The 13,719-nt window shown below is 45.6% G+C and overlaps 1 protein-coding gene across 3 annotated transcripts in view; it reads right to left on the bottom strand.

Annotated features, from left to right (window-relative positions):
- COL5A1 (collagen type V alpha 1 chain) overlaps positions 1 to 13,719 on the bottom strand; it is a 183,019-nt gene that overhangs the window by 73,289 nt on the left and 96,011 nt on the right. For all 3 annotated transcript variants that reach the window (XM_081178653.1, XM_081178655.1, XM_081178654.1), the window contains exons 13-19: positions 13,383 to 13,475; positions 8,933 to 8,989; positions 8,181 to 8,234; positions 5,847 to 5,900; positions 3,702 to 3,755; positions 1,515 to 1,568; positions 830 to 883 (exon numbers count right to left, since the gene is read on the bottom strand). In XM_081178653.1, coding sequence (XP_081034779.1) covers positions 830 to 883; positions 1,515 to 1,568; positions 3,702 to 3,755; positions 5,847 to 5,900; positions 8,181 to 8,234; positions 8,933 to 8,989; positions 13,383 to 13,475 — 420 coding nt within the window. The remainder of the gene's footprint in view (positions 1 to 829; positions 884 to 1,514; positions 1,569 to 3,701; positions 3,756 to 5,846; positions 5,901 to 8,180; positions 8,235 to 8,932; positions 8,990 to 13,382; positions 13,476 to 13,719) is intronic.

Below are 13,719 nucleotides of genomic sequence, written 5' to 3'. Positions count from 1 at the left end.
GAATCAAGTTCACCAGCTTTGTTGAATTAATCAAACTAGTTTTAATTGGATTTCGAATAAATGGGCAATTAATTGTTACTGTTTTACAGTATATTTTGTTGTGTTATTATGTTCCTTAATGGGCCCTGCAAACCACTGACCTGAATAATACTTTTTATAGCATAGGGTAGGGGGAACCACTGAAGAAATGGCTGGAACCAATGGGGGAACCATTGAAAAATAGCCAGCTAACGAATCAAATGATCCAAACTCAACAGGGGGGTTAAATATAGGGTCTTCCTCTCTTTCTCCCATTATACCAACAGGTCTCCATTGGACAGGAAATGAATGTAAGGATGTTCAAGAATTTAAATCTAAATAGAAATGGGAACAGAAATTGCTATTGTTCATATCTAGAATGGAAATCCATCCAATGAATGCAACTGGTATTTGCTGCTGTTGTCCATCTGCAAACATTACGTAATTGATTACTCCCCAAATTTGCACTGAATTGAAATGAATGAGGTGTAAGAATGTAATTATAATGGAATTGCTGTAATCAATTCCGTAAGTTACGTCATTTTGCTACAGCAGGATGAAAAAGGGAGTTTGGGGCAGAAGTCAAACTGCAGCAGAATGGAAACAGAGCTGCGTGTGATGGATTCAAGGCATGACAGAAAGCGATGCCTTCTCACATCCCTAAAAACATGGAAAATGTAGTGAATGATTTGCAAGAGCTCCATTTGCACACATGGGCTATCCCTTGGGGTTGCAGTCAGAGAGTGAGGAACAAGCACATCTGAACCTGCCTGGGTTCCTTGCAGACAAAAGAAGAGCGGAATGGACTCACCCTCTCGCCATCTTCTCCAGGGGCTCCTGGGGGTCCTGAAGGGCCTGGTTCACCCTAAGAAAAACAAAGGACAGAATCAGCCACATTCTTGAAGAACACAAGAACCTAGAAAGAGCCCTGCTGGATCAGGCCAATGGCTCATCTAGTCCAGCTTCTTCTGCTCACAATGGCCAACCAAATGCCCAGTGGGATGCAAGCAGGATCTCCCCTCCTGTGGATTCCAGCAACTGGCATTCTGTCTTTGGGGTTTGTAGCCTCTAATTTTTTTTTTATAGAAAAAATATAAAGAATTTTATTCAGATGCCTTCCATAGTACACAGTTTTCCAGCATTATAAAATTGCAAATGGCTATGTGAAATGTTATTTATCTTAATATATCCATCTTTGCAAACAATTTCCCTTAAAACAATGCATATTACTTTCACTAATGTATGCATTTTTTATACACATTTTTAATGTTTGAGAACTGCATTGCAAAATTCAGAGAAGCATGAGTTTTGAAGGATAGCTGTATTTTGGTTTAATGCCCTGCTTTGGGCATTTTGAATTAGGTAGGTTAATGAACCAAACTGAATCCCACCCGCCCCCCCATCCCAAGTTGAGGTTATCAAAACCAGTCAGCCTCTTCATGATGGCATATAAAGTAATTCAGCCAGAACAAGATATAAACCTGTAATAGACTTACCCTGTGGCCTTTCTCCCCTGGCAATCCAGCAAGACCATCAAAACCTCGGTCACCCTACAGTAAAATTTTAAGGAGAGGTAACTTTTTAAAAAAACAAAAACAAAATCACCTACCATTTCCTAAAAGCTGTAAGTGAATGAGCTCTCCTAGCAGCTTGTCAGATCAAGAGATGGCAAAGTTTCTTCTTGCCAAATATGCTGAGCATTCAGACAGAATACATCCAGGTTTTGTTGCCTGGTTAAATCATTGGGAGCTACCCATCCCAGAATAGATGCTGCCTACAACAGGCATGGATGGAGGATGTCCATCAAGTCACATATGGCATGACTGCAATGAGCAAAGGAAGATGGAAGGATGAGGGGAAGGTATCTCATCTCAGGGCCTCTGTTTCCACAATAGCCACAGCTTTGGAGCAACAGCTAATTCTGTGCTAAGTTAGCAGATATTTAGCACATATGGTGGTAGTCAATGAAGGCTGCATATGCACTACACATTTAGAGCAGCATCATACCACTTTAAGTAGTCAGGGCTGCCCCCAAAGAATTCTGGGAGCTGTAATTTGCTAGTTTGAGAGTTGTCAGGAGGCCCCCTATTATCCCTCAGATACAATTCCTAGAGCGGTTTAACAGTCAATCCTTTTTCACAGGGAACTGAGAATTGAAGCTCTGCTATGGGAATAGGGAATATGGGAACAGGGATGCGGGTAGCGCTGTGGGTTAAACCACAGAAGGTCGGCGGTTCGAATCCCTGCGACGGGGTGAGCTCCTGTCGCTCGGTCCCTGCTCCTGCCAACCTAGCAGTTCGAAAGCACATCAAAGTGCAAGTAGATAAATAGGTACTGCTCTGGCGGGAAGGTAAACAGTGTTTCTGTGTGCTGCTCTGGTTCGCCAGAAGCGGCTTAGTCATGCTGGCCACATGACCCGGAAGCTGTACGCCGGCTCCCTTGGCCAGTAAAGCGAGATGAGCGCCGCAACCCCAGAGTCGGTCACGACTGGACTTACTTATGTCCAGGGGTCCCTTTACCTTTACTTATGGGAATAATGGTCTTCTAACAACTCTCGGCACCCTTAAGAAACTACAGTTCCCAATATGCTTTGAAAGGAGGCACCATTCTTTTAAGTGCAATGCTGATTTAAATATATGGTGCAGGTAGGACCTAGGTTCTACTCTGAGTAGACCCATTAAATTATTAAAATGAATAAGTTTGGTCCATCCATTTCAATAGACCTACCCTGTGCAAAACTTTGTTGAATACCACCCACAATATTTAAGCTTTTCAAACAAGATTTATCTGTAAGAGGGGTCAGGAACCTTGACCCTCTGGGCATTATTGGAATAATAATAATAATAATAATAATAATAATAATAATAATAATAATAATAATAATTTTTTTTAAAAAAATTACCTGCTCTTCACCTGAAGGTCCCAAGGCGGGTTACAGCATTAAAATACAATTTTAAAAGTAATTTAAAACAACTCCCATTATGCATGAGCATTGGATGTGCCAGCTAGCAATGGATGAGATATGTAGTCCAATAACATCTAGAGGGATGCAGGTTTCCTACCCATGATCTATAAATAGGGGTGGGCAACCTCTGGGCCAGGGGCTGGATACAGACCACCAAGCCTGTACACAGAAAAATCTCTGTCTTTGTAGTTTAAAATTATTTAGCCACCTCTCCTCTACCCTGACCCTGAAACGTCTCCCTAATTTTCAATATTTTTGGGACCAGGCAATGGTGGCTGCACATCTCCAGGGACAAATGATTTGTGGTCCTCTTCCTTTGCAACAGTCCCTGTCTCCATCCATTTCCACCTTAAGTACCAACTTAATCAAACACTTAAACCTTCTAACATGCAGCTCACTGGCAAAATGTCTCCATATTCAAATTTCCTGTTTAGTGGCTTCTGTCCCTTTTGATGATAGCTGAGCGAACTCTGAAGGAAGTGAGGAGCAAAGGAAAAAGGGAAATTTCTTTCTAGATATATAAATTAGCACAAAGGGCAGGTGCGGCCATTAAATCTGCAGTTGCGAATCTTCAGCTTTTGGGCTGACAGGAGCACCAGGCCCCTAGGCGACAGGCTCATCCCACCCGGAATGCGATTGCTCCTTGTAAATGGTAGTATGTTTCCTAGAGTAAATGGGGGTTTTAAAAAAAAGACCCTGAACAATTTGGCGCAAATACCTTTGGCCCAGTCTGGCCAGGCATCCCTCGAGCGCCGTCGCTTCCAGCACGTCCCTAAAAAGAGAGGGGAAGAAATTAAGCACAAAGCTAGGGTTACCAGACGCCCCTGTTTCCCAGGGACAGTCCCCGGATTTGTGAATAAGTCCCCGGACAAATTCCATCCCTGGAATGTCCCCGGATTTCATCTAATGTCCCTGGGAAACGCAGCAGCGGCAGTCTCAGCAGCCCAGAGCAGTTGGCTCTGGCTGGCTCCAGGAGCTGCTCAGAAGTCCCCATATGATGGTGGCGCAGGGGTTCAAAGATGCTGCTTCCGGGCTGCCTCCACCTTCCCTGACCCCAGCAACTAAGCTGTGAAGGGAGGCTTCATGCTGCCTATAGGAGCAGCCTCCCAACTCCTACTTGCAGCAGGAGGGGGTAGGGACCTCTCAGTTAGGCAATGGGAAGCCTCCTTTCCCAGCTGAGGGATCCCTGCCCCCTCCTGCTTGCACGCAAGTAGGAATGGGATTGGGGCTGCTCCGATGGGAAGGGAGGCATCACACTGCCTGAGCCTCGCCGCCGCCGCTCTCGGCCCTCCTTCTCCGCCTTCCATGCCTGACCCACTGCACATCGCTTCCCCACCACCACCACTGAAGAACCAACAACTCAGGGGCTGCCCAGGCTCATGGAGAAAGGAGATAGAAGCCTCAGAGGAAGGGGAAACATGGCAGTTGAGGTCAAGGTGGTGGTGGCCCCTCTGCCACTGCCATCACTGCAGCATCAATGTCCTGAACGTGTAGTATGTATGTATGTATGTATGTATGTATGTATGTATTGGTTTATTTGTTTATTTATTTATTTAAAGTGTCCCCAGATTCATTGAAAAAATAATCTGGTAACCTTATACAAAGCACCAACACTAGCAAGGCATCAAAGGGCACATCACTATGACTTTGATCATGATTAGCTGAATGGCTCGGTATATGGTGCATTAGTCTTATTCCAGAGGAATAAGGATGAATCAACATTACAAGGAGGTGGACTATAGTTTTTAAACAGATGTTGGATGGTCATCTGCCAGGGGTGCTTCAGCTGGGATCCCTGCATTGCAGGGGGGGAGGGTTGAATGACCATTGGGTCCCTTTCAACTCTACAATTCTATCATTCTCAATAAACTTTGATGAATTGAATTCTATCATTCTATGAACCTGGAACATGGACTCTCGTTCACTGGAGGTTTTTAAGCAGATGTCAGAAGGACACCTCCCAGAGATTCCTTAGCTGTTATTTCTGCATTGCAGAGGGTTGGACAGGATGATCCTTGGGGTCCCTTCCAATTCTACAGCTCTTTGAGAGCAGGGCAGAACATGGAGGACTGGCACAGCTCACAATCCCGATCACAGAATAGGTCCATGGAACACCACTCCAAAGAGATGATGACTTCAGTATTGGTGGGTTCTGCCAAGATCAGCAGTGCAAATATGTGCCCAGCGGCCTCTTAATTTTTCAATTAAACATACAAGGACTGGCCACTAACTCAAATTAAGCAGAGAGAAGTCAACTGCGAGAGTCACATGTTTCTGCAGAAAGCCTTGACAAAAGGATCTGCTTCCCTCTTACATAATGCAACTCAGGAACAGCTGGAGGTGCAGATGGCGGTACCTCCACTGAATAGGAATTAGAAATGGACACCTGCGTTTTCCCAAAAGTGAATTTGCTGTGAACTTGGGGAGTCAGGAATCCCTCCCTAAAGGAAGCCAAAGGGGGTCAACAGGGCCATTGATAGCACCACTGCTTCTGCCCCCTCTGAACTCTGTTTGCTGCTCTGGATCCCCGTTTCGGGGCTGACTGAATCTCATATCACCCTCCCAACCAACCATCTTTAGGGCTGGACAGAGGCTTCTCCTCAGTCTGATTTGGAGACCAATCCAGCAGCTCCAAAGCAGGATAATCGAGGGCCAACCAAATCCGGGCCTCAGGGGGCCTTCCACAGTCATGCAGCCAGGAGTAGTGTGGAAAATGTTTCCCTACAATTAAACATGCCTGCACATCTCCTCCTCCCCGCATTTTGCCACCAGGCTGCACTTTTTTGACAGCTCCAGATCACTCTGTGTGGACCCAATTCATAAGACCATACCAAGCATGCTTTTAATCTCACTGCACACATACTCGTCGTCCTGGTTTCCCCGATGGCCCTGGAGGTCCTTGCACACCTCGTGGTCCCTGAAACAAATGGAACAGAGCATGGGGAAAAAGAGATAAGCATAGGAACGCATGAAGCTGCTGTATATGGAGGCAGACCAATGACTCATCCACCATGCCAGTGAGGACTGAATTTGGGACATGCTCTACCATGTGCCCTTCTCATAAAAAAATAAAGTAAGATTCTAGTCCTCATTGCTCTGAATGAAGGGATGATTTAATATATTTAGGCACCAGGCAGAAACATTCCTCTTCTCACATGCATTTGGCTAATCAAACAATCTATGGCCATTTAAACTGTGGGGTGGGTGGGTGTGTCCTTGTTGCTTGTTATTATGATATGTATTTTTGTGTTTTTATATTGTAAACTGCCCTGTAATCTTCAGACGAAGGGCAGAACAGTAGAGAGAAACAGAGATAAAACTTTATTCGCATTAGCCAATGGCCATAGCAACAGTAAAACATTACAGTATACGCAGAAAAGGAAATTTGATATAAGAGCACCATTTAAAGTCCTGAATCAGCAGTTAGTGGCCCTTATTCTGATTGCCCCTGCTACGAACCTAGCAACCTTTGCTGTTATCTGCTCCTTTTGATCTGATAGAAGAAAGGACATTGTGGCAGTGGCTGAGTGCCCTGGGAATGGTTAGTACGAGTGGGGTGACTATCTCATTCCTCAGGTCTTTGTGCAGTACAGTGTAGAAATTTAATAAATAATAATAAAGTTAGCAAGCTGCCTTACACCAAGTCAGATCATTGGTCCACTGAATTCAAGTATTGTCTACATTGAGCGTCAGTGGCTTTGTGTGGTTTCAGACAGGAGATGTTGGGGATTATACCTAGGGCCTTCTGCATGCCAAGCAGATGCTCTCCTGCTGAGCTATGGCTATTCCCAGTTACTTGCGATATAGGACCAGGAACATAGGAATTTGCCTACACAGAGACAGACCATTTGTCAACCTAGTTCAGTACTGTTGATATTTTTATATGCTTTGCATTGAATGATTGCCCCTCATCTAAAAAGGAAGTAAGGCTCCAGTCCTCATGAACCTGAACAGATGACATGGATTGAACCTGGGACTTTCTGCATGGAAAGCCAATGCTCTGCCACTGAGCTACAGCCCTTCCCTCAAGTGAAGCACAAAGGAGGGCAAGGATGCAAAACCTAGCAAGTGACCATTCAAAGAGGGCCACTGACACAGTCATCCTGGCTCTATGTGGTAAAGGTAAAGGGACCCCTGACCATTAGGTCCAGTTGCGGATGACTCTGGGGTTGCGTGCTTATCTCGCTCTGTAGGCCAAGGGAGCCGGCGTACAGCTTCCGGGTCATGTGGCCAGAATGACTAAGCCACTTCTGTTGAACCAGAGCAGCGCACGGAAACGGCGTTTACCTTCCTGCCGGAGCAGTACCTATTTATCTACTTGCACTTTGACGTGCTTTCGAACTGCTAGGTTGGCAGGAGCAGGGACCGAGCAACGGAAGCTAACCCCATCGCCGGGATTCGAACCACCGACCTTCTGATCGGCAAGTCCTGTGGTTTAACCCACAGCACCACCCGCATCCCTGGCTCCATGTAGTACCTATGTGCAAAGAGCAACATCTTTGCTCTGCAAGGTGGAAAGGGATAAGCACAGTTTATCACCAGCCCCTGAGCACTTAAGCCTCCTAAAGGTATTTCATTTTGTTATATGCAGTGAGATGAAGGCATTGAACAGGCAACTCAGAAGGGAAAGTAAGAGGATAATAGCTTCCTCTAACTACTCTCTTCAAGCTCCACATTCAGATTAATTTGTAGGGATGGCCCTTTAGGGCTTATTAAGCTGCTAGGTATCCATATCCTTTCTGAGATAAATGGAGCAGCCTTTCTTAGGAGGGCAAAGTCGCACACACACACCCTATAGGTAAAAATGGTTCTATTGTGTATGATTTAAATTAATAGCAGAGCTTGCGAGTCAGATCTTTCCTTGTGATCCATCCAGGGAGGAGGTGAGTTAAACGTCACCTGCCTATCTAGACCTAGTCAACAGAGGCTTTTCAAAACGAGTGTTGATTGATTAAAGAAAGTACAATGTGGTGGAGCAGTTAGAGTGTTGCACTAGGACCTAGGAGACCAGGTTTCAATTTTTTACTCAATCATGGAGCTCAGTGGGTGACCTTGGGCCAGTCACTGCCTTTCAGCCTAACCTACCTCACAGGGTTGTTGTGGGGATAAAATGAAGAGCAGAAGAACTATGTAAGCCGCCTTGAGCTCCATGGAGGAAAAGGTGGGCTATAAATGCAACAAAAACAAACAAACCTACCTGCGGTCCCATGTCTCCTGATTCACCTTTTATGCCTCCACTGCCTGGGGGTCCCTAAGAGAAGAGGAATATTCAGAAAGAAAGGGAAAAGGAACGAACTGAAAAATTAATCAGTAAATTCTTAGCCCACCCCGACACCGCACCCCAGCCAACTCTCCTCATTCCTGGCTGATGGTTACTGGTGATTTTGACATCCTTTCCATGCCCAAATCACCAGTTTTTGAAAGTAATTTCCCACTCATAACAATGCACATCAATTGCACCAACGTGTGCATCGCAATGCACATTTCCCCCCTGCAGCCCCATGCGTATTGTTACATGCCACTCCCAATTTCTGCTGAGTGGTAACAAGACTCCAGGAGGTTACAGATGCTTACGCAGGACACAGGAGAGACTAGTGTCTTTAAGAAATACAGCTTGTTTTACACATATTTACACCTAGAGCCTTCAGTGGAGGCGGGTGCAGAACATTATGTCCCACGATTGTCCCTTACTGCTCCTCTAGTAGTCTTCCCAAAGCCCCTCCCCCTCTACTCACAGCTTTTCCTAAACTCCAGCCCCCCTTTAAAACGGAGAGGTGGCTTGCTGAACCACCATTCAAAGCACCTTTACCTGCTTGCTGAAAGGCGAGCCACCAGAGCTACTTCCTCACTTTCCTGCCTGCTGCTGCAGACTGCAGAACGTGATGACAGCCTCAGGTTTTTATGTATACAGAAAGATATAAAATAGCGAGCTTTGCACTGCTTACTTACCATGGGGCCTGGCCTTCCAGTAAGACCCATTGGGCCCGCTGGTCCTCTCAGCGCCAACTGTGGGGGGGGGGAGAGAGAAAAGAGGGTGTGAAAATGGCACTTGCAGTTGTCACCTTGCTAGAGTTGCATGCCAACTAGAGGACATAGCTACTCATAGTGGTGAAGCCACACGGTGCTCTCCAAATTAGGTTTACTCAGAAGTAATTCCTCTGGGTTGTTACCAAGCTAAATTATACTCAGAGAAGAATCCCTGAAATGAATCAACCTAAGGTAGTCATTTCCATTAATTTTAAGGGGTCTACTCTGCGTAGGAAAAGCATTGGCTAGAAAACCCAGCGACTTTACTTTTTTAGACAATTTATATGCTATCCCATTACAATTGTCAGTTAAAATGATAAAATCAGAATGCAGCTGGGACTCTTTTTTTAAGCCTTAAGAAAGCACCGGGTTGAGGGGTAAACAGGGAGCCTTCAATGTGGCAGGCCCTGCCCAATGGAACTCCCTGCCAGTGGAAGTTTGGCAGAAACCAACCACACTTTATTTTAGAACTCTTCTGAAAACTGTCTTCCATGGATGTGCCTTTGCAATTACGAATCTTTTCCTTTCATATTAACCAACCAGTATTTATTGATTTCATTATATAAATACATTATATAGTATTTTGGACACTACCTTGGTGAAAGTGTTGACGATAAATATGTGGGGGCTCCTGTTTTGCTCAATCTGGAAGCTGCAGTTAGTGCAGGATACTGCAGCACGACAGCTGACAGGAGCAAGGCCTTGTCACCACGTAGCACCTGTGCTCAGAGATCTGCACTGGTTATTGATCTGCTACCGGGCCATATTCAAGGTGTTGCCATTAGCATATAACGCCCTTAACAACTTGGGACCAAGTTATCTGAAGTGTGCATGCACACGGAAGCTCATACAAATAACAAACTTAATTGGTCTCTAAGGTGCTACTGGAAGGAGTTTTTTTATTTTGTTTCGACTACAGCAGACCAACACGTTACCTACCTGTAACTAGAACTTGGAACCAGTTTACCTGCAGTTTACATTGCCTTACCCCACGTATGCCCACTTGACCACTTTGATCAGTGGAATTGACACTATTACAGGGGCCGCCGCATAAATACCCTGTCCGCAGTTGTATCAATTCAATATTTTAGTGCGGCGGTAGACTTTGGACCTCCCTGCCTATTGACATCAGTCTATTCAGTGCCCGCTAGAAATATTCTTGCTTAGAAAAGCCACCCCAGATGTTCAGAAAGTTGATGTGTGTTTGAGTCCACACCCACACACACACACACACACACACACACACACACACACACATATATATATAAAGGTAAAGGTACCCCTGCCCGTACGGGCCAGTCTTGACAGACTCTAGGGTTGTGCGCTCATCTCACTCTAGAGGCCGGGAGCCAGCGCTGTCCGCAGACACTTCCGGGTCACGTGGCCAGCGTGATGAAGCTGCTCCGGCGAACCGGCACCAGAGCAGCACACGGAAACGCCATTTACCTTCCCGCTATAAAGCGGTACCTATTTATCTACTTGCACTTAAGGGTGCTTTCGAACTGCTAGGTGGGCAGGAGCTGGGACCAAACCACGGGAGCTCACCCCGCTGCGGGGATTCGAACCGCCGACCATGTGATCGGCAAGTCCTAGGCGCTGAGGTTTTACCCACAGCGCCACCCGCGTCCCTATATATATATAGATAGATAGATAGATGATAGATAGATAGATACCTATTGTTAATTCAACTTTTCAAAAGTCTTAAATTATTGTGCTTAACTTTTGTTAGTAAGAATTGTTATCATTTTATCTTTTTCTATAATCACTTTGAAATTCTTTTTACAATCGTGCAGCACATACATTTTATGGAATAATCATGTGGCACATACACTTTATGGAATAAATACCGTATTTTTTGCTCTATAAGACTCACTTTTTCCCTCCTAAAAAGTAAGGGGAAATGTATGTGCATCTTATGGAGTGAATGCAGGCTGCACAGTTATCCCAGAAGCCAGAACAGCAAGAGGGATTGCTGCTTTTACTGTGCAGCGATCACTTTTGCTGTTCTGGCTTCTGAGATTCAGATTTTTTTTTCTTATTTTCCTCCTCCGAAAACTAGGTGCATCTTGCAGTCTGGTGCGTCTTGTAAAGCAAAAAAATACGGTAAATACGTAATAAATAGGTAAATGCGACATTTACAGGAGTAGAATCTTGGGACTAGAGAGCAGATCTAGGAATATCAGCTCCTTGTTTGTACCCTGATGCCAGGCTTCCTGCAACCTGGTGCTCCCTACATATTTTTGGACTACAACTCCCATCACCTCTGAATATTGATGGCAATGACCAGGGCTGATGGGACTTGGATTCCAACAACACCTACAGAGTGCCTTGTTGGGGAACGCTGCCTTCTATGAAAAGAGCAAGGATCCAGAACTTCAGAAATTGTCACAGTCTAGGGATCTTTGGTTTTTTGTTTCCAACTACTAATTAAAAAGTCATGTAGCTAGGCCAGAGTCAATAAATCTTTTGGCAGGTAATGGGCCTGTCCGCACTTTATAACGTCGCCAGGACAAATTTGTTCCATTGCAAGAATTCAATCCCTTAAAAGACCTGTAATTATCTGTGTTCTCCAGTAATTAAAATCCAACCAAGGGCTGCAATCATAATGCATGGGGGAGGGGCGGCGGTGGCGGAGAGAAGTGCAAGATAATTTAGTGAGCTGTGTGCTGTGAGTTTAACTAAACTGCTCCACCATTAAAAGGCCAATGGGGGGAAAGTCACCGCTTTGGTCTTAGGAGGCCAAATCCAAATTATGGAGAAATATATATAAAGTGAAAAGCAAAGAACAATTAGCTGATATCGGTGGGATTTGAGACCTGACTTAAATCTCATGCAGCCGCACAGAAAGCTGTCTTACACTGAGTCTGAGCATTGGTCCATCTAGCCGAATACAATCTGCACTGACTGACATTGTGTCTCCAAAGTTCTAGACAGGAGGTCTCTCTCTGCCCTACTGGAAATGCCTGGGATCAAATCTGGGACCTTCTGCATGCAAAGCTTGGGCCCTGGCACTGAGCTGTGGTCCATCCCCTAGAAAGTAAGATTCTAGTCCTCATAGTTCTGAATACAGGGGCTGAGGTAAGTAGGAGGCCTTATGCAGAGTCAAATCCTTGATCCATCTTGCTCCATAATGTCAGGAAATGCCAGGAATACAGACTAGAAATGCCTCTCTAGAGCCACAAGTAGGGGAAATTTCCAGCCCTACCTGGAGACACCATTGGGGATTGAACCTGGGACCTTCTGCATATAAAGCAGATGCTCTATGCCTGAGCTATGGCCCTTTCCCTGAGCCTAGGATTTGGGCAGGCCACTTGAATGCTAAAATAGTGACTTCTGGAGCCAGACATTACTGTTCTACAAACTTCCATGAATGGGGTTGCCAGACCTCCTAGTCTGACCTGAAACTTCTTTCTTTGCCTGGCCCCCTTCAGGTAGCAGGGGGAGGTCTTGAATCTCCAGGTGGACAGAAGTGCCTTTGATAACAATTTTAAAAAATATTAGGAAGACTGTGCATGCAGTTTGCAAACTTCAGCTCACCAGGAGCTGGCTACAAAGTGGTGGAGGGTTGCCTTCCTCCGGCCCCCTCTCCCAATTAACCTTCATCTCCAGGGACTATGGGTGAGAGTCTCTTTATTTTATTTTTTTTATTTTTTAAAGGAAGACTAAGAATGCAGCTTGCAAACTTCAGCCAGGCAAGAGACCACTGCAAATTATAGCACAGACACTCTGGTTGGGTCTGCCCTCTTCTGCTCCCTTCTCCCAATTAACCTCTGTCTCCCGGGTCCACCGCAATGACATCACATGGGGCTTCCCCCAAGTCTCAGGATTTTTGAATCCTGAAATCTCAGAGGCTGGTAAGTTTCTGACCTGGCAACCCTGCCCAGGAAAGCCTGACCTTGTGTATCCTTGCCTAGTCACTTCAGTTTTCAGGAGAGGCACTCTTAGGGTTGCTGTATGCTCCTGAGATTCATCTTACATTGATTAAAACAGGGTGTTTAGCATGGTGGCACCTTCCTTTTGGAATGCACCCTGAGCAAAGAGCAAGCAGATGTCTACACTAATGTCATGCAGGTGCCTGCCTAAACCTCACCTGCTCACACAGCCTTTCCCTTAGGGGTGATCCAACTATATCTGGCATACTCAGCTGAGCACAGAATTAGAGAATTGGTGAGTTGGAAGGGACCCAAGGGTTATCTAGCCCAACCCCCTGCAATGCAGGAATCAGAGCTCATCAGCTGATGGGTGATATATTTCGTAGTTGTTTTACGAACACCAATTTCATTACTGCTTTTATGCCATCCACCACCATGCGAACGAAGTAGAGAGAAGCTGGCCCAGTGTCCCACATGCCAAAGTGGCACCTGTCACTTACCCGGGCTTGTTGGAGGATGGCTTGTGCCTGGGACTCTTGAGCAGACACCATGGGGCCTTTCGAGCCGCTATCACCTCCCCCGCTGAACCGAAACTGAAGTGGACAAAGCAGAGAGAAGAGGATCAGTTGGAGAATGACATCCTTGGGGGGGTGGGGAGAGAGAGACAACATTATCTCACTTCTGGAGGGCTGCTGGGAATGAGAGTAGATTGGTAGCACCATGCCCAACAGGATATGGTAGGGGGCAAAAAACCCCAACACCTGCTGTTTCAAGTGGCTGTGAGATTTACTTTTTGACTGTAAAGGAAAGACGTGTGTGTCACCTGGTCTAATAATC

The sequence above is a fragment of the Podarcis bocagei genome (assembly GCF_964188305.1).
Source record: "Podarcis bocagei genome assembly, chromosome: Z".
Taxonomy (NCBI): domain Eukaryota; kingdom Metazoa; phylum Chordata; class Lepidosauria; order Squamata; family Lacertidae; genus Podarcis; species Podarcis bocagei.
The sequence above is the reverse complement of the archived record's forward strand: the minus strand, read 5'-3'. Positions and strand labels throughout refer to the sequence as shown.